At 40.1% G+C, this 19,267-nt stretch overlaps 1 protein-coding gene across 2 annotated transcripts in view; it reads left to right on the top strand.

Annotated features, from left to right (window-relative positions):
• Positions 1-3,664: 3,664 nt before the first annotated feature.
• The window catches only part of TPP2 (tripeptidyl peptidase 2), a 62,853-nt gene continuing 47,250 nt past the window's right edge, over positions 3,665-19,267 (top strand). For both annotated transcript variants that reach the window (XM_074815354.1, XM_074815353.1), the window contains exons 1-9: positions 3,665-3,917; positions 10,240-10,368; positions 11,527-11,622; positions 12,045-12,149; positions 12,718-12,842; positions 13,562-13,725; positions 15,792-15,946; positions 16,941-17,017; positions 17,518-17,645. In XM_074815354.1, coding sequence (XP_074671455.1) covers positions 3,756-3,917; positions 10,240-10,368; positions 11,527-11,622; positions 12,045-12,149; positions 12,718-12,842; positions 13,562-13,725; positions 15,792-15,946; positions 16,941-17,017; positions 17,518-17,645 — 1,141 coding nt within the window. In that variant the 5' untranslated portion in view covers positions 3,665-3,755. The remainder of the gene's footprint in view (positions 3,918-10,239; positions 10,369-11,526; positions 11,623-12,044; positions 12,150-12,717; positions 12,843-13,561; positions 13,726-15,791; positions 15,947-16,940; positions 17,018-17,517; positions 17,646-19,267) is intronic.

The following is a 19,267-nucleotide window of genomic DNA, read 5'->3' as shown; positions in this document are numbered from 1 at the left end:
AAGTTAAAATACTGAAGCTAACCCTCTCTCGTAAAGTGGGAATGAGGAGGAGTCTTTGCTGAACACCTTGGTAATTAATGAACTCACTCAGAATACTGAAGTGCCTCCCTTGCCTAATGTGATTTGATCAAACACCTCCTCTCCCGGTCTAACTGGTAGGCTCATTCCTCCTCTCAACATGTTGTAACTGAGGCAGGGTTGAAAGAAGACACGAGTGGGTGAAATCTGTAACACAGTGACTAAGCTAATTGCTTGCAACTGCAATTTAAAGAGCTCTTGTGCTCAACTCCAATTGGTACTTTACATATAATAACTCGGTGTTAATTAGAGAAAGAACGAAAACCGTGGTACTTCTCCATCCATGTCAATGCCTGCACTAGTAAGATATTAGGTCATGTTGTCTCCTGTTCACTTGGGATGCTTCCATGCAAAACAGCAACGCCTGACTCAGGGAGAACCTTGCAGCAGCTAGAGCATTTAGTTTGCTGAAAGATGAAAGCTCAGACAGAAAAGAGATTTGAATCCCAGCATCCAATGCCTGGGTGTAACATCGGGCAGCAGACACAGCAAGTATCCTCAACCTTCTCAGCTGAAGCGCATTAGGGCTGCACATGAAATCAAAGGGGATCGTCGGCCCAGCTGTGCATCCTGACAGGCCTAACACACGAGCAAGGTGGGGAATTGCTCAGGGTTGTCAAGACTGAAGCAGCTTTGCTGGTTCTCAGCAGCAGACCTAGAAGCGCATCCGTATTGGGAGTATTCCAAGCTGAATCCGGACGTTCCACTACATGCCCATGGAAATCTAGCCACCTGTAGACATTTAGACGTTGCCAGGCCTAAAACCTATTTCACAGTAGAGGAATGATCGTTCGGCACAATGAGCAGCCCTGATTTTCAATGCTTTCAAAGGGATCTGCAAATCATGTGCACCTTTGAAAATCGGTCCTGGGACATGGCAGCAGTTGCTTACTCTTCCACTTTGGCTCAGTCCCCAGATTTGGACACAAAGAGCTGAAATGGTTCCTAATATGGAGATGTGAATGTATTTAACACAGCAAACCCAGATGAACTGCTGTACAAACTTAGATCCCAAGAGAGGCTAAACCATCACTGTAATGACCAAACCATATTGTCTCAAGAAGTTTTGTGACAAACTCTTCTTCTGAGTTTTCAACAAGGCAGCTCTTCTTTTGCCTTTACTTTTGTGGAACAGCAACAGTATTACTCAGAGCAAAACAAAGCTCTATTTATTACAGTAAGCAAAATCAATGCTGAGCATAAGTATCATTATAAAATAAATATACTGCAGAACTACTGTAACAAGCTCTATAAGCAAACTAAACATCAGAAATCTGAGCAGCTCAGAATTAAATGTAAAATTCAAAAATCTCAGATCTGCAAAGGCTCAGTAAGATGTACAACCTCAACCTTAACCTTGTCTCCTAACATGGCAATTGTACTCATACAATTAATACAATATGGTCCCGTTTTAATGACCGTAACTGAAATTAGGTTTTCTTTCTTCTCTCATGGTATTGCTTTAAAGTCGGTTAAAAGACGTTGGGTGTACCCTCCTCAAATCCTAATTTTTCCTGCAGAACCTGCCCTGCTACTTGGCGGTGCACATCACTGAGTTACACATACTTGTACAATTAATGAATCTAATTAGACGAGTTGTTTGTGGTATAACTCTAAGACCAAGCAGACAGAAGAAGGCAGAAATTTTCAGGGTTAGTAACAACTGTTACCAAATTGTAACATGAAGCTCATTTATTGAATGGGATATGAAACATTTTGAGAACTTGATATAGTTTAATATCTCAATATACCAGGAATAGGATATATTAGACCACCGTTGATCTGAATGTGCTGCCAGAAATACAAGCCTCTCCCAGTGAGATGCATTAGCAATGATACACAGAAGGAAAACTAAACTTAAATGTGAATTAGTTATTAAACAAGTGAATAACCACCTTGTCAGAATAATTCTCTCCCCTGAAATAAGCTCAGTCAAGGTTTTATGTAATTCTAAAAACTCTGAATATGGCTGTCAGACACCAGCAGTATTCTAAGAAAGTCAAGCACATGGTATCTAGCCATCAAAATGTAAAATTTTGACTTATGATTGAAAGCCAAAGAGGGAAGCAGATTGAGTTACACAGTAAGTACATATGATACAGCTTTGACTTCTTTTTCTTTCTTTTTTTTTTTTTTTTTTTTTTTTTTTTTACAATACATATTTTTAAGGCAGTGCTCTCCAGGTTTATTTTAGTACTTGCACAAAAATTCTGTAGATCTCTAAAACCATTGACAAGCTGGAAGACATTGCCAATGGTAACCCAGAAAATGGGGAAAACGCATAATGTACCACTATTTGCTAGCAAAACCCTGCCCATTTCTGCTAAGAGCAAATGCCAAATTCAGTTCAATGAAGATTAATGTGTGACAAACATTCAATAATAATCTCGTCAGACCCACGAAACAAAAAAATTACAAATAGAAAAATTCTCAAAAGCCAAAACCCCCTTTGCTTTACAGGGAACATGTTAATGTATCCAAATTTCATCTTTTTTCCCCAATGTAACCGAAACTTGCCCGAAAAAAGCAAAGCGATACCCAAGCAACCAGTTTGTACCCTTATTGCTGGTTAAAATGGTTTAAAAGCCACACATCAGACACTACAAGCAAGTAATCTTTTTAAAAGACGTTCTCTGTATATTTCATTTCAGATACTCGACAGTCCAGCTTTCTTTTCAAATTTATATGTGACCATAAGGGCTAGAAACTAACTTTAAAACCCCTCTTCAAAGTCGAGAATTTCCCTTAACTGCTTCCCCAGAAATTTTATTTGGAGCTCGCCACAACCCTTAGATAGTCTCTGGGTTTTTTCTTTGTTAAAGAGCTGCACAAGCATCAAACTGGCGTGCGACACATTACAAAAGCCGCGTCAACCCGCAGCAATGGGGACACAGCGCTCCTGCAGGCGCTGCAACCACGTAATGTGTTTTCATCCCGGACAATGAATCAGCAAAAAATAAATAAAATCTAAAAAAAAAAAAAAATCGTAAGTAAACGTTTGCACATCGATTCCGTTTCCGTTTCGGAGGATTTCGGGCACCTCCGCGCTGCAGCACTGGCGTGTCACCTCAGCGGTGCCGGCGGGAAGGAGGGAGGGAGCCACCCGCCGCAGGCCGCGGCCGGGCAGCAGCCCTGAGGCGGGACCGATCCCCCGAGGAGGCCGCAGCCGTCCCGCCCACCGGGAAGCGGGGCTCGAAGGTGCCACAGGCACCCGCCGGCCTGAGCCGGCAACTCGGGGAGGCGTACCCCGGCCCCCCCAGGCGGCTGTCCCACCGCCGCCACGGGACGTGGCCGCCGCGGCCCTGCGCGCCCCGCCCCACCCCGCCGCGCCGCGCGCGGCCCAGCACGCCCTTGCTCCTGCGGCCGCCCCTCGTGCCCGGCAGCCCGCTCCGGTTCCGGCGCGTGGCGCGCGCCGCTCCTCTGATTGGCTGCCTTCACCGTGGGCCCCGCCCACCCCGGCGCGAGCGCCAGCCCACCGCGTGGCCGCATTGGCCTGTTTGGCCCCGGCGCGCTGGCGCCGTCGGCCGCGAGAGGGTGCGTCTCCCCGCGGGGCGGTGGGGCGGCACGGCGCATGCGTGGTCCCCGCCTCGCCCGGCGTCCGCCTCCTTCTCCCCCTCCCGCAGCAGCCGCCGCCGGCTGCGCTCTGGTCTCGCGCGGCCCCGTCCACTCCTGCCGCCATGGCGGCCGCCGTGGAGGAGCCGTTCCCCTTCCACGGCCTCCTGCCCAAGAAGGAGACCGGCGCCGCCGCCTTCCTCGCCCGCTTCCCCGACTTCGACGGGCGGGGGGTGCTGCTGGCTGTGCTGGACACCGGCGTGGACCCGGGGGCGCCGGGCATGCAGGTAAGGGGCGGTGGGGAGGAGCCGCCTCCGGCGGCGGCGGCGGCCCTGAGTCACGGCTGCAGGGAGCGGGCGGGCCGGCCGGCCCTCGGGGGGCGGCGGGGGGAGCACCCGGGCCGTGCCGGACTGTCTCCGTGCCGTTGTGACGGGTGGCGGCCACACTGCCGGCGGGACGGGGACGAGCGAGGGGACGGAGTGTTCGTCTGGGAGCGACCACTGCCCCCGGGCGGCCCGAGGCGTCGGCGAGAGCCGGGAAGGCCCCTGAAGGGCTGTCCTGGGGGCTTGTCCTTGTTTGTTTGCTTGCAGTTCCCGCTGAGCATACATTCGTGTGGGCGCTGGTACGGGAGGGCGGAGGAATCCTGTAGGCAGGGGCCGGTCACTTCAGGTGTTTGTGTAAGGATTCCCCTTTTAAGCCATTCACAGGCGTTTTGTGGTACTTAAATCTCTTGAGCTGTCTTCTTTCAGGTAGAACTCATTATAAAGGAACGCTTTGTATTTTTGTTAAACCTAAGCATTGCTTCAACAGTAGGTGGCTTGAGGCTACAAACAGCCGCCTAGATCTTTTACATGAAGAGTGTATTTCTGGCAAAATTTGCATACCTCAGTGTATTCTTCGTGCGTTGTATTGCAATAACAATCTGTATCAAATTTGGTTCTGCCAGCTTTTTTTGGATCTGCTAGCTTTGTAGCTCAGATGGCACAGTGATTGCCATTATGATCTCAATCTCAGTTTTGTAAATTTCCGTGTATGTGATTTTTTTGGCATTTCTCAGCACTTCCTTATTTCTTTTAACTCTTGTCTCTTAACATTTCTTTATCGTGTAAGTTTGTATGTGGCCTTTTATGTCACTACTGCTTCCAATTTCTCGTCAACGTGTTTTCTCTGAGATGTGGCAAAGGAAGCCCTGAGAAATGGTTCAGAGAGGGTTATACGCAACTTGCTTGGATACTGCATCCTTTAGTTTTTAACTAAGCAATGCTAGTGTTGGTCTCTGCCCTTTCTTTGGCACAGATTTTACTCCTAAGTGACCTAGTACAGGGACCTAACCCTGGCAGATCTTTAGTTCAGTGTTCTGAAATGACTCCTGATGGAGTTCAGGTAAGTCAAATGATGAGTGAAGAGGACAGGTAGGGTGGAAGGAGGGACTGGACAGCTGTAACTTCAATTGATTTAAGCTGGAATGAAACTGGTGCTTTTGGCAAAAAGTTGTGCGTAAGTGGAATAGTAATTAGGAAGTTTAAAGAAAGCTAGCTGAAAAGCAAACAAGGTTTGCTTGGGCAGACTAGAAAGTAGTAAAAGACAATTAGGAAGATGTGACTATAAATGGGATGTGCATAGTTCTGAAGTTTCACATACGAGGTTATAAATGAGGAGTGGTCAACGAAAAAAAAGCATGAGTTTATGGGCAGTAGAGAGGAGCTTTGTTCTGAGATAAGTAACCCAAGGCTCATAAGGGATACTTGTGAAACCTCATGAGCTCAGTGTTGACCACACCAGTTTTCTTTACCCTGAAATTTTATCCTCCACATAAAAAATACAGGTAGTGAAGTAAAAGATTTGTAGAGAACTTTGAGGAGGGTTGTGGAATTAATGTTGCCAGTGGGTGAGAGCAAGTTTGCAGGGATGCTAAAGAAACACGTAAAGAAGTTGTGTGCTCTTTCCATGCTGCCAACTTAATACACCTGACTCAGGCTACTTGCTGAACTACGGAATGGGGAGGCTATTGCACAGGATACAGGGAATTGTAAAGAAGACAGGGCACAGTCTGTAGAATAGCTTTGTAAGTGTTTTTTCACGAAAAGAATGTCCTCACTCTGAAGTATTGGGCAGTTTATATTTTGACTTCACGAAATAAGACAGTGTCCTGGGTACAGACAGTGAGACAGTGTAGCTGCACTGCGACAAGTAGTTTCTAACCTTGGGACAACTGTGTTGGGTTTTTTATGTCACTCTCTTCTCTGCCACTGCTTTTTTGTACTGCCAGTCTTTTTGCCAGTTCTTGGCCTGTCATGGGGTTAGAACTATGAGAATTGAGTCAGTTGTTTAGAGGGAGGAGAAGGCATTATATGTAATGAGGTTAATGGATATTACAACTTTGAGTTCTGGTTAATGTCAATAATGATTACAGGCCAAAATGAGCTACCCTGTTTTGAATATAGCAGGGATTTAGTCAAAACAAAACAGCTCATGTTTTGCTGCTCCCTAGCATCTCATTCCTGTCTAGGGTTCCTTTTCTTGTTGATGTTATACTTTAGTTTGTAAACACTGATACCATAAATGTACTGGATACAATCACTTGCTGAGGGACAAAAAGATTTGGGAACAGAGTATAACAGGGAAGTACCATTATGTTTATGTTCTTCTCTAGAGGCTTGCTACTGTAGAGAGAATAGTTACTGGGCTTAACAAACCTTACATCAATTTCTTTTTTTCTCTTGGTTGGCTTGCTTTGCCACGTAAAATGTTAATCTAACTTGTACTTACTTCCCTTTTCTTTATAAATCTTTTGTAGTCAGTGCTCTCTAGAACTCTTTTCACCTCATCTTCCATTGCTTTATGCTCTACCTGTTGATGCCAACTCTAAAGTTCAGTTTGTTTGCTGCATTCATGCTAGTTTTTTCCCCTCTCAGCCCTCTTGGTAAAATCTATGTTGAATTGTTACCTGCCGAGTCATGGCTTGTAATTCCTCATTAAGGCACAGCGACTGATGAAATTTTAGGTGGGCAGATAAGGTATGTTTAATGGAGCGTTGTGGTTGTGTATGTATAGTCTTTGTTCAACCCCACCCTGTCCTTTCCCTGTTGCTGTTGTCACTTCTTGTTATGTTTCACGATAAATAAGTCAGTTCATCTGCTTCTTGAAATCTTGCTTATTTTGTGAAGTGTCTGTATTATTTACTAAAATTATCTTGTACTTTTATGAGACGACCTTTTAGCAATAGCAGCTAGTTTGGTTTGACTTGCTTTTCAGCACTGAGTTAAAAAAAAAATGCTTGAAAATTATTTTATTTGTGATGATTATCAGCTGTCCCGTGACCAAAGTGCTGAAGAACTTGTTCATCTCCTGTTGCCGCAATAGCTGTCAGTTGGGGCCTGTAACATTGTATGGTCTGGCAAAAACACGCTCAAATGCATCTTGCTTGGCCTTTTAATTTGGGATTGTCACAGATACTGGTGCTCCTCTACTGTTCTACTGATCAGCTGCCAGGACTCTGCAGACAGGTTATTTTTTATGTGCTCAATTTATTAACTTATTTGCTTTACGAAGTCAGAGCTAAAATGAAAGTATGGTTTTTCAAACTTTTGTTATAAACAACAAAATAATTTTCAGTTATAAACTAGTAGACTATTTTTTTTTAAATGGCTGTAGGCAAACCATGATATTAAAGGTAGGATTGGGGACTTTGTTATAGATACACTATAAAATATTTTTCATTGTATAAAAGTTCTTCATTTTTTGAATTTTAATGTGAAAGGTACTAAAATGTACCTTCTCTCTATAATAAATTTATTACTTCAGGATTTTTCTGTTCACACAAGGGAATTGATCAAGTTCACTTGATTATTTTTTTATTATTTTTTTTTCCTCAGAATTACAAGACTTGAAAAGGAAAACCCAGTTGAACTCTGAGTTTCACTGTAGCATTACTACTGGTGGGCAGTATGTCAAACAACGGTTCATGTCAGCAGAAGAAGCCATATCAGTTACTTGCACTAAATGACCGTGAACCTGTCTGGATCGCTGCCGTTAGGAATTGAACCTTGGACCTTTGCACCTGAAACTCTGAGTTTTCTTGTGTCAGACCGAAAGACTTCGATTTGTTGATTCTAATCGTACAAACTCACGTGCGTGTGTGGACCTGCTATTCAGCTAGGAGGCAAAGAGCTGTATAGTGTAGGAGTTGCACATTTTCTTCCTGGCTAGGAAACAACTTTTAAAACTACCCAAGCTCGCTACGGCATAAATCTGTGTTCTGGCCACCTGTTGCAGTATAACTTGTCTGCTTCAAACAAGTCACCTTGGATTACATTTTCATTCTTGTTTTCTTGTGCTTTGATCACTGAATAATTCATTTTGATTAGAGGCATATTGAAAAATGTCTGATTCTGATAATCTCAGGTTTTGCTTGCAGTTACTTTATTATTGGAGCAGCTCTTGACTTTTCTGTGAGTGGAGACTGGCATTTGAAGGCATTAATTACAAATGCTAGAAAATTGTATGATTTGAGTGCCTGTGCACTGTGTTTCCCAAGTAAATTTTCACTACTGTGTATCTGTTGTTCAGTAGATGTTTTAACAGGTTAACACATTTTAACAATTTTCTTAACTGGACATGAATTTCTATGAAGAGAGTAACAGTGTTGGTTTCTGTAATGGAAGTTCTTCCTTAGCAAGCCTCTTCAAAAGCAATATTTGTTACCTTCTGGGAAATGAAATGAATGTTTTTTTTATAGTTGCTATGGGTTTGGGATTTCTGGGTTTGATTGTTTTCTTTTCAGCTGTTTAAACCTGTTTTTATTAGTGGAGGGGTTTGCTTGTTGTTTTTTGTTGATTTTTGGGGGGGAGGATTGTGGGGGGGCATTTTTGTGTGTATTTTATTTTTTTTAAACCATTTGAATTTGAGACATTGGAAGTATTTATCCTTATTTGTTGAGGTGTGATTACCCTTGTTTTTTTGGTAGCAACAGAGTGACTTTCATGGAACAGCTTGACCATGTTGTTAACTTCAGCAGCTGAATTCACAATTCCAGAGCATGATTTGAGCAAAACTACCTGCCATATATGTTAGGTCTAGAATAAAAATTATTAGTAGAGAATAAAGGCAACAATGCTAGATATTTAAACCGTAGAAAAGTGAAAATGTTGTTGCTTTTCTGAACAAGAAGCTTTTTTCACTTTCAGTGTAGGTAGTGCATAGGAGATGTTGGGAAGATTATTGATTTATTTTTTCTTTTTTAAATCAATCTTTAATGTAGAACTGTAAAAATAGGTGCACATGGCCAATTCATAGAACCATAGAATAGTTTGGGTTGGAAGATCATCTAGTCCACCCCCCCTGCAATGAGCAGGGACATCTTCAACTAGATCATGTTACTCAGAGCCCTGTCACACCTGACCTTGAATATTGCCAGTGAGGGGTCATCTACCACCTCTTTGGGCAACCTGTTCCAGTGTTTCACCACCCTCATCGTAAAAAATTTTGCCCTTATGTCTAGTCTGTATTTACCCTCTTTCAATTTAAAATCATTACCCCTTGTCCTCTGATACAGTCCCTCCCCATCTTTCCTGTAGGCCCCCGTTAAGTACTGGAAGGCTGCTATAAGGCCTCCCTGGAGCCTTCTCTTTTTCCAGGCTGAACAACCCCAACTCTCTCAGCCTGTCCTCATAAGGGAGGTGCTACAGCCCTTGGAATTCATATTGCCCTTCAAGGAAATACTGCTGTATATGGAGTATAGTTTATTTGCTGAATAAGCTCATACAATGCCTACTAGATGGACCATGTTATTACAAGAAGATAACATTGAATATTTTTTCTGAATGTTAAAAAAAAAAATCTTAATCATACTCTTGGTAATTGTATAGAAGGTTCCTCTAGGTCAAAGGAACTTTAGGTAGGTTGTTTAGTTGCCTGCAACTAGTGTAAAGCCCATCAGGGCTAGTTTTCGTTTGAGGAGGCTTTAAATTTATGCTCGTAAACTCTTCTTAGCTAGTCAGATCTCTTTCTCCTCGTCCTGGTAAAAATACTCCTTATACAGTGTTAGGTTTATATAGCCATAGCTCCTAACACTTCAGCTTGATTAAAACTTGAAGCAAAATCCTTGAAACAGGAAAAATAAGGTGATGGTAACGTGTTCCCTTTAGGTTTAAGCTCAGTTAAGAGACTCAAGCTTGTGAGTGCATATACTTCAGCATGTTTCATTTTGTTAGTTGAGCACACGTTACTGTAACATTTGGCCAGAATAGTGGGATGGAAGCAATGCAGCAAGTCATTTGAACACAAACGGTTTTTGCAAATGGTTTTGCAAATTTAGGCTTGGTTTTAAATCCATGGTCCTGTGCTTTATTGATACAATGTTCTTACTTTTTTCTCTTCTAAATCCTTTTTAGAAATGAGTTAGTGAATTTGTATAAACCAGTAAGATGGACACAGCACACTCAGTTAATTTGAAATTTAACTAATTTCTAGTTGGTTTTATGTCCTTCAGTTAAAGGTTGGGTGTTTAAGAAAGTTGATATTTTTATTAACAAAAATGAAAAATTTCCTGGTTTATGTGCTAAAGGGTAACCAACTACATTTTCAATTTTTCTGTGCTCATATTTTCAGATTACAACTGATGGGAAACCCAAGATAATTGATATAATTGATACAACAGGCAGTGGTGATGTAACCACATGTACCATTGTAGAACCTAAAGATGGAGAAATTACTGGTCTTTCTGGAAGAACTTTAAAGGTGAGTATTTGGTGGTGCAGAGACACCACTGGGCGTTTTTTTCTTTCTTGTTTAACAACGAATTCAGGACCTATTTGGTTTCTGCAGAACTTACAGAAACTACTTTTAAACAGGCCTTATCCAAAACTAATACTGCACGTGCTCATCTTCATATGGATTGCTTTAGTTTCTTTTACTTTTCATATGTCTTTATATTGAATATTCTCTATAGCTAAATGGGGATGTGTAAAGAGCTTTGTGGGGGTCTTGATATTAATTTAATTACTCTTTGTTCAAACCACTATCTGATATAGTTGTGGAAGCTGGCTGAAGAAAACATGCTAACACGCTTTAAAAATATCAGACACAGTTCTGTCTTTAAAAGTGCTAGTATATTCCACATTTGTGTGAACTACAAGAGGAATTGTGTTAAGCTCATGTAAATAGTTCTAGAGACTGAAAAGCCTGTGCGGACTTAGATGTAGACTTGCTGCATTCTCACTATGAATAGAACAGAAATGGTGTAGGGTTTTTAGAAGGGGCACGATGAGATCTAGTAGAGGTCTCTGCTACATAGAACAGATGTTACTGATGTGTTCTTGATTGGCTAGTTTGATGAGGTGATATGGGGGCATCAGATCTTTGGATCTCTGCATGCCATCAGCTTTCTTCTGAATTTTGCACAGAATATGATTATAAGGGTGAATCTGCTGCTCTCTTTTGCTGGTGTTACTAGGAATAGTGGATCTGATATACTGAGAGTCTAAACTGAAGCGAGATGAAATTGGACATTCAGATGTTTGTGTGACCACGAACCATAATACCCTTTCATGCCAGGGTGTTGCTTTTCATTTATAGTGCTCTTATTTCCCCAGGCCTCTACCCAATAAAGTCACTGCTGGGACTGTGTTATGTTTTAAAAGTAGAGTATCAGGGCAACTGATACTTACACATGTTCAATGGCGGTGTCACATAAATTGGTACTGATTCCTTTGGAACTGCATTGAAATGGCCATATCATATTGTTGAAACTTAGTGCAGCAGTTACTGTCATGGAGACAGGGAATTTAATTGGTGATATTTGCAAGTCTGTTCTGCTAAGCTCTCTTACACAGTGTTGATTTTTTTTTTTTTCCTTACACCATTAGTTAACCTATTTCTGAATATACTTTTCTGTAGATTCCATTGAACTGGGTAAATCCTTCAGGCAAGTATCACATTGGCATAAAAAATGGCTATGATATCTACCCTAAAGCTCTTAAGGAGAGAATTCAGGTAAGGAATTAACATTTTGCTTCTGGTGTATAGTAGTATTTCACTGGTTTGATTCTTAAGTCTTTCTAGGAAACAACAGTATGTGATTTGATAACACATGTAGGCTGCTAGCCAGCACTTGAGAGCTGTTCTCTCACTGATTTTTCTGTTGAGTTTTGATATGATCCATATTCTGTTATCTTTCAGAACAACAGGAGGTGGCCTGGTGGTGGTCCTCATAGTGGTCCATTGAGGCAAAAAGCCTAGAAATTACTGATGTCCATTTCTTTTTTCTATGTAGCAGTTGATGTTTATTTGTAGTATTGTGCTGAACTTTTTTAGCCATTGTATCTCAAATCAGAACTTTCAAATTTTTTCATAGTCTTCATACCTCTGACATATGTATTTGTCAGTATATTGAGCAACCTGATTTTATCTTACAGAAAGAACGCAAGGAAAAACTCTGGGATCCTGTTCACAGACTGGCTCTAGCAGAGGCCTGCAGGAAACAAGAAGAATTTGATGCTGCTCATAGTTCTCCCTCCCAGGTTTGCGTAAATCTAAATAAATTTGTAAACTTATTTGCAACAATTTGTTACTGGTTGAGAGGATTAAAATAGTTTATTAGATGAGTGAAGGAGATATGTGGAAGATACTTTCAGATATGAGAAAGGTATTAGTTCAAATACTTTGTAGTGTATTTTTAATAAGTTTTATTTTTAATTTAGTGTGCTCCCTTTTGAGGCTGTCATCCTTGCTGTGTTCAGAGTTGGAATCTTCTAAACATGTCCTTTTTTTTGTAAACTAGGTACTATTTCAGTGAAGTACCAGAAGTGCCTTGGGTCACTTCTGTATCATTTCACAATCTGTAAAAGAAAAAAAAAGGGCTTTAAATGTTACAATTACAGAAATTGGAAATAGTTATACATAATAGGCCAATAACAAATGGTGCACTGTTGAAGACCATTGAACTTCTAGATGTTTGTGACTCCTAGGATATCTTACATTCTTGATGGAAATGACAAAACAAATGTATAGCATCAGAAAGGAATATAGGATTATGTATTTTGTAATAGTTTTAGAAATAGTCTAACTGTATTTTTGTTGCATTACTAGGTAAATAAGCTAATAAAGGAAGAACTTCAAAATCAAGTGGAACTGTTGAATTCTTTTGAGAAAAAATATAGTGATCCAGGCCCAGTATATGATTGTCTAGTATGGAATGACGGTGAGACCTGGAGGTAAATGCCTAAACTTGTCTAAAACGTCTTGTTCTGCACATAAAACAACAGCTTGCATTGAAGACTGTGTTAACTTTTAAATCAACCCTCTTTATAGAGGTCTTTAATATGATTTGCTTTAAAATAATCCTGCTGTATCACTTGAGTTTCATGTCAAAGTTCCGATCCCAAATGAAGGTAGGGTAGAGTGAAGGCTTATTGAAGACAGCATGATATAAATTGTAAACTTGTGGGATTTTCCTCTGAGGCAGAGTAGAATTGCTTTGAGTATCCATTGGTGATAGAAAAACACAAAAAACCCAAAACAGAAGTCTTTGCACAAACTTCAAGAAGTAATGTGACACTTTTCTTGACTGATACTGTACATCATATAAAACAGTGGGTAAGACTTCAGATGTTTGTGTACCAGCATGGAACAGCTAGCTTTAGTAAAATTTCTTCCTTGAAGAGGTTGCCTGAATTTCCATATGCTTGATTTTCAAAGACAGATTTATTTTAATTTAGTAGCATTTGAGAATCAGTTTATTTAGAGATCTTTGTAGTTTCTGAATCTAAGTATAAACAACCACATTTAAAAATACCAACTTAAAGTAGTAAGATACCATAAACACAGAACCAGACTTCTTGAAGTCTTTGTGGTACTCTTTGCTGGGGGAGAGAGATAACTGAAAGTTTACAGCAGCTGGAATCTTGCATATTTTTTTTGGTTTTGTTGGCAGAGCCTGCATAGATACAAGTGAGAGTGGTGACTTAACTAGCTGTACAGTGCTGAGAACCTACAAAGAGGCTCAGGAATATGGATCTTTTGGAACATCTGAGATGTTGAATTATTCTGTGAATATATATGATGATGGAAACCTTCTTTCCATTGTGACAAGTGGAGGTAAATGAAAGTAATCTTAAGAAAATTTTGCTGCTGAGTGGGTATGAGAAGCAGCAATTTGTATTTAGTCCTGATTCTGATACTTGGGATGGCTCAAGGCAGCTGTCTTAATACAGTGTTCATTGCTATGGCAATATTCAGATTTCCTGAACTAGACCTATAATAACAGCTCATTACCAAACTTGCTTGCATTTTTGTCCGAAATATTGTCAACTTTGTATTCATATGCATGTATATATAGAATGGGATCTTAAGTACTCTTAAAGATGTTCCTGCATCTTAAAGCCTAAAATAGAGAGAACCTTCTTTCAAAGTACCTTTTTTGTTTTATTTCTTAAATGTAGGGTGGTGATTGATTTTTTTTTTTTTTTTTTTAGTTGCTGTCCTTTGTGCTTATATAACATAAGAATCTTAAATAAGACATCCATGAGCAAAAGGGGTATTAATCTTTACTTTGGTTTATCCATACTTTTTTGTCATGGCAGGTGTCACTGTAACCATAGCTCCAACTGCTCTGAACCCATATTTGTGTATGCTTTATATAATCATGTTTTGTTCTGGACACATTCTGAGTGGTTAAAGGTGGTATGGATGTATTTGATTTGAAAAATGCTCTTAATTTGTCATGAAACTATCCCATCTCAGTAGAACTACAGGAGCAGTTCAGGTTTCAAAATTGATTTTAATTTTTTTTGAGAAATTCCTTTTTATACTTCTGTACAGTTATATTTCTAATTTTTTCGCTTAATCCCCACCATCTGAGTCACCTCAGGTACAATTTTCATAACTTTGAGTAGGAAGTGTTGAGCCTTTTAGTTAGTGGAATTAAGTTAATACTTACTTCTCTCTGCCTGCTGCCTCCTTTTCCCCCTCAAGCTGCTTCATTTTACCAATTGCTGCTGTTTACTGCTTTTTATATGACATCTATTAAATGAAATGATTTGAAGCTTGGGCTCATTTTATAGAATCACAGAATCATTTAGGTTGGAAAAGATCCTTAAGATCATTGAGTCCAACTGTTAGCCTAACACTGCTAAGTCCACCACTAAACCATGTGCCTAAGTGCCACATCTACATGTCTCTTAAATACCTCCAGGGATGGTGAGTCAACCACTTCCCTGGGCAGCCTGTTCCAATGCTTGACAACCCTTTTGGTGAAGAAATTTTTCCTAATATCCAATCTAAACCTTCCCTGGTGCAACTTGAGGCCATTTCCTCTTGTCCTATCACTTGTTACTTGGGAAGAGAGACCAACACCCACCTTTGCTACAACCTCCTTTCAGGTCGTTGTAGAGAGCAAGGTGATCTCCCCTGGGCATCCTTTTCTCCAGACTAATCAATCCCAGTTCCCTCAGCCGCTCCTCATAAGACTAAGGGTATTCTAGACCCTTCACCAGCTTTGTTGCCCTTCTCCAGCCCTTGTCCACTCCAGCACCTCAATGTCTTTCTTGTAGTGAGGGGCCCAAAACTGAGCACAGTATTCGAGATGCAGCCTCACCAGTGCTGAGTACAGGGGGATAATCACTTCCCTAGTCCTGTTAGCCACACTATTTCTAACACAAGCCAGGATGCTATTTGCCTTGGCCACCTGGGCACACTCAGCTGCCTGTTGACCAATGCCCCCAGGTCCTTTTCCTCTGGGCAGCTTTCCAGCCACTCTTCCCCAAGCCATGTAGCATTTCACGGGGTGGTTGTGACCCAGGTGCAGGACCTAGTACTGAGCCTTGTTGAACCTCATACAGTTGGCCTTGGCCCATTGATCCAGCCTGTCCAGATCCTTCTGTAGAGCCTTCCTACCCTCAAGCTGATCAACACTCCTGCCCAACTTGGTGTTGTCTGCAAACTTACTGAGGGTGCACTCAATCCCCTCATCCAGATCATTGATAAAGGTATTAAACAGAACTGTCCCCAGTACTGAGCCCAGGGGAACAACAGTTGTGGCTGGCCACCAACTGGATTTCTATACTTATAGCTCAATAAGTGAAAATTAACTGAGCTGTAGTGTATTAAATTGGTGTAAAGGAAGTTCACTAAACATACAGTGATACAACTTTTCATTTGCTCAGGAGCACATGGAACACATGTGGCTAGTATTGCAGCTGGGTACTTTCCAGAAGAACCAGAACGAAATGGTGTGGCTCCTGGAGCTCAGATTCTTGCAATCAAGATTGGCGATACAAGACTAAGTACAATGGAAACTGGCACTGGTCTAATAAGAGCTGTGGGTATTTCACCGAATAAACAATTAATCTTAGCAGTGTGACTTAATTGTGTAATATTGTGGAACACTTTCTGCTCTACTTGCTTATAGGCTGTGTTTTTATGGTTCTAGATTATTTCCAACAAAAAAAGTCAAGAACAACCAAACACACACACACCCAAAATCCAAAACAAAAATAACCCCCCAAAAAAACCCCACTAAAACATATGTTAAGACTACTGGTTTAATATAAAACAAGATTTCTGTTGCACAGAGTACTTACGGGTTTATCCGACTGACAAAACTGCAGTATGTCTGGCTAGCTTGACACATGCATTAAGCTACTTGTATGCTTATTTAAAGTTCTGTATTCTGTGGGGTTTTTTGTAGTTATCTAAGTAACTATAGAATACTTAAATAAATCTAGAATAGAGACTAGTATCTACCCATGTGGCTGAATTTAACTTTTTTTTTTAAGAGTGAGGAAAGCTTTATAATTCCTTTTTAATGATGAAAGGCCCAGGACACTTTCCATATAGTGAGTTGATGGGGAAAAATTTTACATGAGAAAAGGAACTGAAAATAGAAAATTATATTTGTGGCCCATGGAATATCTTTCTATAGTAACATGAAGATGTACAGTAATGTTTTTGTGACTTTGGAATTTAACAAACTGCACAGGAAAGGAGAATTTTATGTTGTTGAGGACAGACATTTGAGACAATACTAATGAAGTCATCAGTTTTCTCTCAGGGTAATGTCTTAATTTATAGCTTGGTATATGGCAAGAACAAGACTGTTGAGGGAGTGGGTTTTTTTATTCTGTTTGTTCACTGGGAAAATACCACTTAAATTACTGATTGAAGTATATTAAATTTTTTTGTAGTGTCAGAAGAAATTTATTCCTTTTTGTTAGATCTGTAGCAGGTCAGTTTAAGCAGATGTTTTTTGGCATTCCTTAAGTGACTTATTCTATGACTAGTATGTATTTTGACTTCTATTTTTACTTTATCAGATGATAGAAGCAATAAAATACAAATGTGATCTTGTCAACTATAGCTATGGAGAGGCAACACACTGGCCAAATTCTGGGTGAGTACTATTGTAGTTAATACAAAGTATTTTAATATCAAAGAAGTGGAGTAGCATTTGTTGAGCTTTGTGTAAATGAACTGTTGGTAAGAGTAAATTGTCCAAGCCCAAATGATTCATCTACATTACACTACTGCAATTTACATTTTTAACTTATCTTTGAAAGTTATGTAAACCTATCAAAAGTGCTGTTGTTTTATAATACAAAGAATATTTTAGAATAATGAAGAATTTTTGTAGTTGGAACACTACTTAATCCATGGGGGGGTTTTTGAGACCTAGTATTACTACATAACTTACTCCTTTTTAAAACCAGAAGATATTTTTTTGTGGTCAGCTTCTGTACTGGAACTGCCTCTGCTAGGTGTGGGAAGTAGGCTGCATAATATTCCTTGTTCTCTGACTGGTCACAGAGATTGTATTAGAAATGGGAGTTTTGTCCTGTGGGAGGAAAGCAATATTGTTGATTAAATGACCTTTCTTTTTTTCTCTTGCATCAGGAGAATTTGTGAAGTAATTAATGAAGCAGTGTGGAAACACAATGTAATCTATGTTTCAAGTGCAGGAAATAATGGCCCTTGCCTTTCTACAGTAGGATGTCCTGGTGGAACTACATCTAGTGTAATAGGTAAAGAATTTGTTTTAAAAAAAATTCACAGTATTCAGCTTCTGTTTTTTCAAGTTTGTACTTGTGTTACATGTTTGACATCATCGGTTGATTGCTGAACTAAATCTAAAAAATCGAAGACTACTGGGCTACAAGATGAATTCTGAGGGAGGCACTTGCTGTATGTTTAGATATAAAAATTTAGATTGGTATCTTCTTAAAATTCAAGATCTTATGTAGAAAGCAGAGGTAGGAGGCGGATGTTCTTGATTTAATATGGCTTTCTATAAAATTTTCAAAAGAAATCTTTGTGATCTGAACCTATTTGAAGATTCCAAGATTTATTTATTTTTAACTGTAACTGAGCACACCACTCAGACCAGTAACTGCTGGTAAATGCAACTTGTGAAAAATCTAAGTTGAATTCTAATCTTCTGGAAAGTCTTGCAGTGCATTCTGAATTGTCAGAACCACAGTTTTAGATCATCAGTCTTCATCAGTCTAATTTCTATTTATAGGGAAACAAAGCTTTTTAATTTGGGTATAAAATAATCTCATGATGTGACCTAGACAAGTCCTTCTAGGGAAAGAATTCTTTCAGCTGTAGTGCCACTTCTATGCAAGTCTATTACTGACATAAGAATTGTTTTTTCTGATGGGCTGGTGTATATTTTTGGTATTTCAGTGAAAGATTGAGGAAAAAGACTTAGCAAAATGTCTAGAGTTTGGGGTTAACTTTTCTGGTCTTAATTTTTATGTAAATCCTCTGATGCTGCATTACTGCATTACACAAGATGCTTGTTAAATCTCAGATTTCTCATGCAAGGAGACTAGCATGTAGACTTGAAAGTAGGAGACACACTTTTTCAGGACACCTAGTAGAATTAATGGTGATTACTTTCTAAAAGTTAATTTGCAGTTACTCCACTACTGAGACTGGGGGCTGGAACTAAAAAACTCTTTTCAGGTTTGCATTGGCTTTGCTCTTAAAATGTATCTCCTCTGTCAATTCAGTTTACTTGTTGTATCACTCTAGAGACTGGGTGATCATTCACTCTTCATCTAAAGTAGCTTGCTTCTTGTCCTCCATCTGGAATGAACCAGATACGGGGTTGTTTTTTTTTGTTTTTTGAGGGTAAAGCAAAATACAGTTGATAGGTTGACTTAATTCACACAGACAGTATGGACATGGACGTTGTAAAATTTGTTTGTCAGCTTGGTATGGTAGTTTTCTACCATCCTGTGCCATAAAGAAAATAGAGCGTACACTTTAGGGTAGGTATGTGGTGTGGATGCAATCTGCCTCCTTGGCATCGTGTTCTAAAAATACATCTTTAGCAGACTTCGACGTAGTCATTTACATGCTCTGGGCACTTTGAACTGATGTACAGGACGTAATGACTATCTCGTCACTATGTTTGAGCTGTGTGGATGTGGCCCTCTGTTCCAGGTGGTGTAGCTGTGAGCCATGTGAACATGAACCAGTTCACATAGTTTTCTTTGAGGTATGGTTGGTGTAGTTTGTAACAGTGTGAACACAGCCAAAGGTGTGTGGGAGAGAGTGGAGACGCGTAAAAGTGATCTGTTGTGAAGGAAATGTAGAAGGTGAATACATTCTACTCCAGTTGAATAAAAATTAAACT

This window comes from Strix aluco, chromosome 2 (genome assembly GCF_031877795.1).
Source record: "Strix aluco isolate bStrAlu1 chromosome 2, bStrAlu1.hap1, whole genome shotgun sequence".
NCBI classification, from domain to species: Eukaryota; Metazoa; Chordata; class Aves; order Strigiformes; family Strigidae; genus Strix; species Strix aluco.
This window is presented reverse-complemented; position numbering and strand designations above follow the sequence as displayed.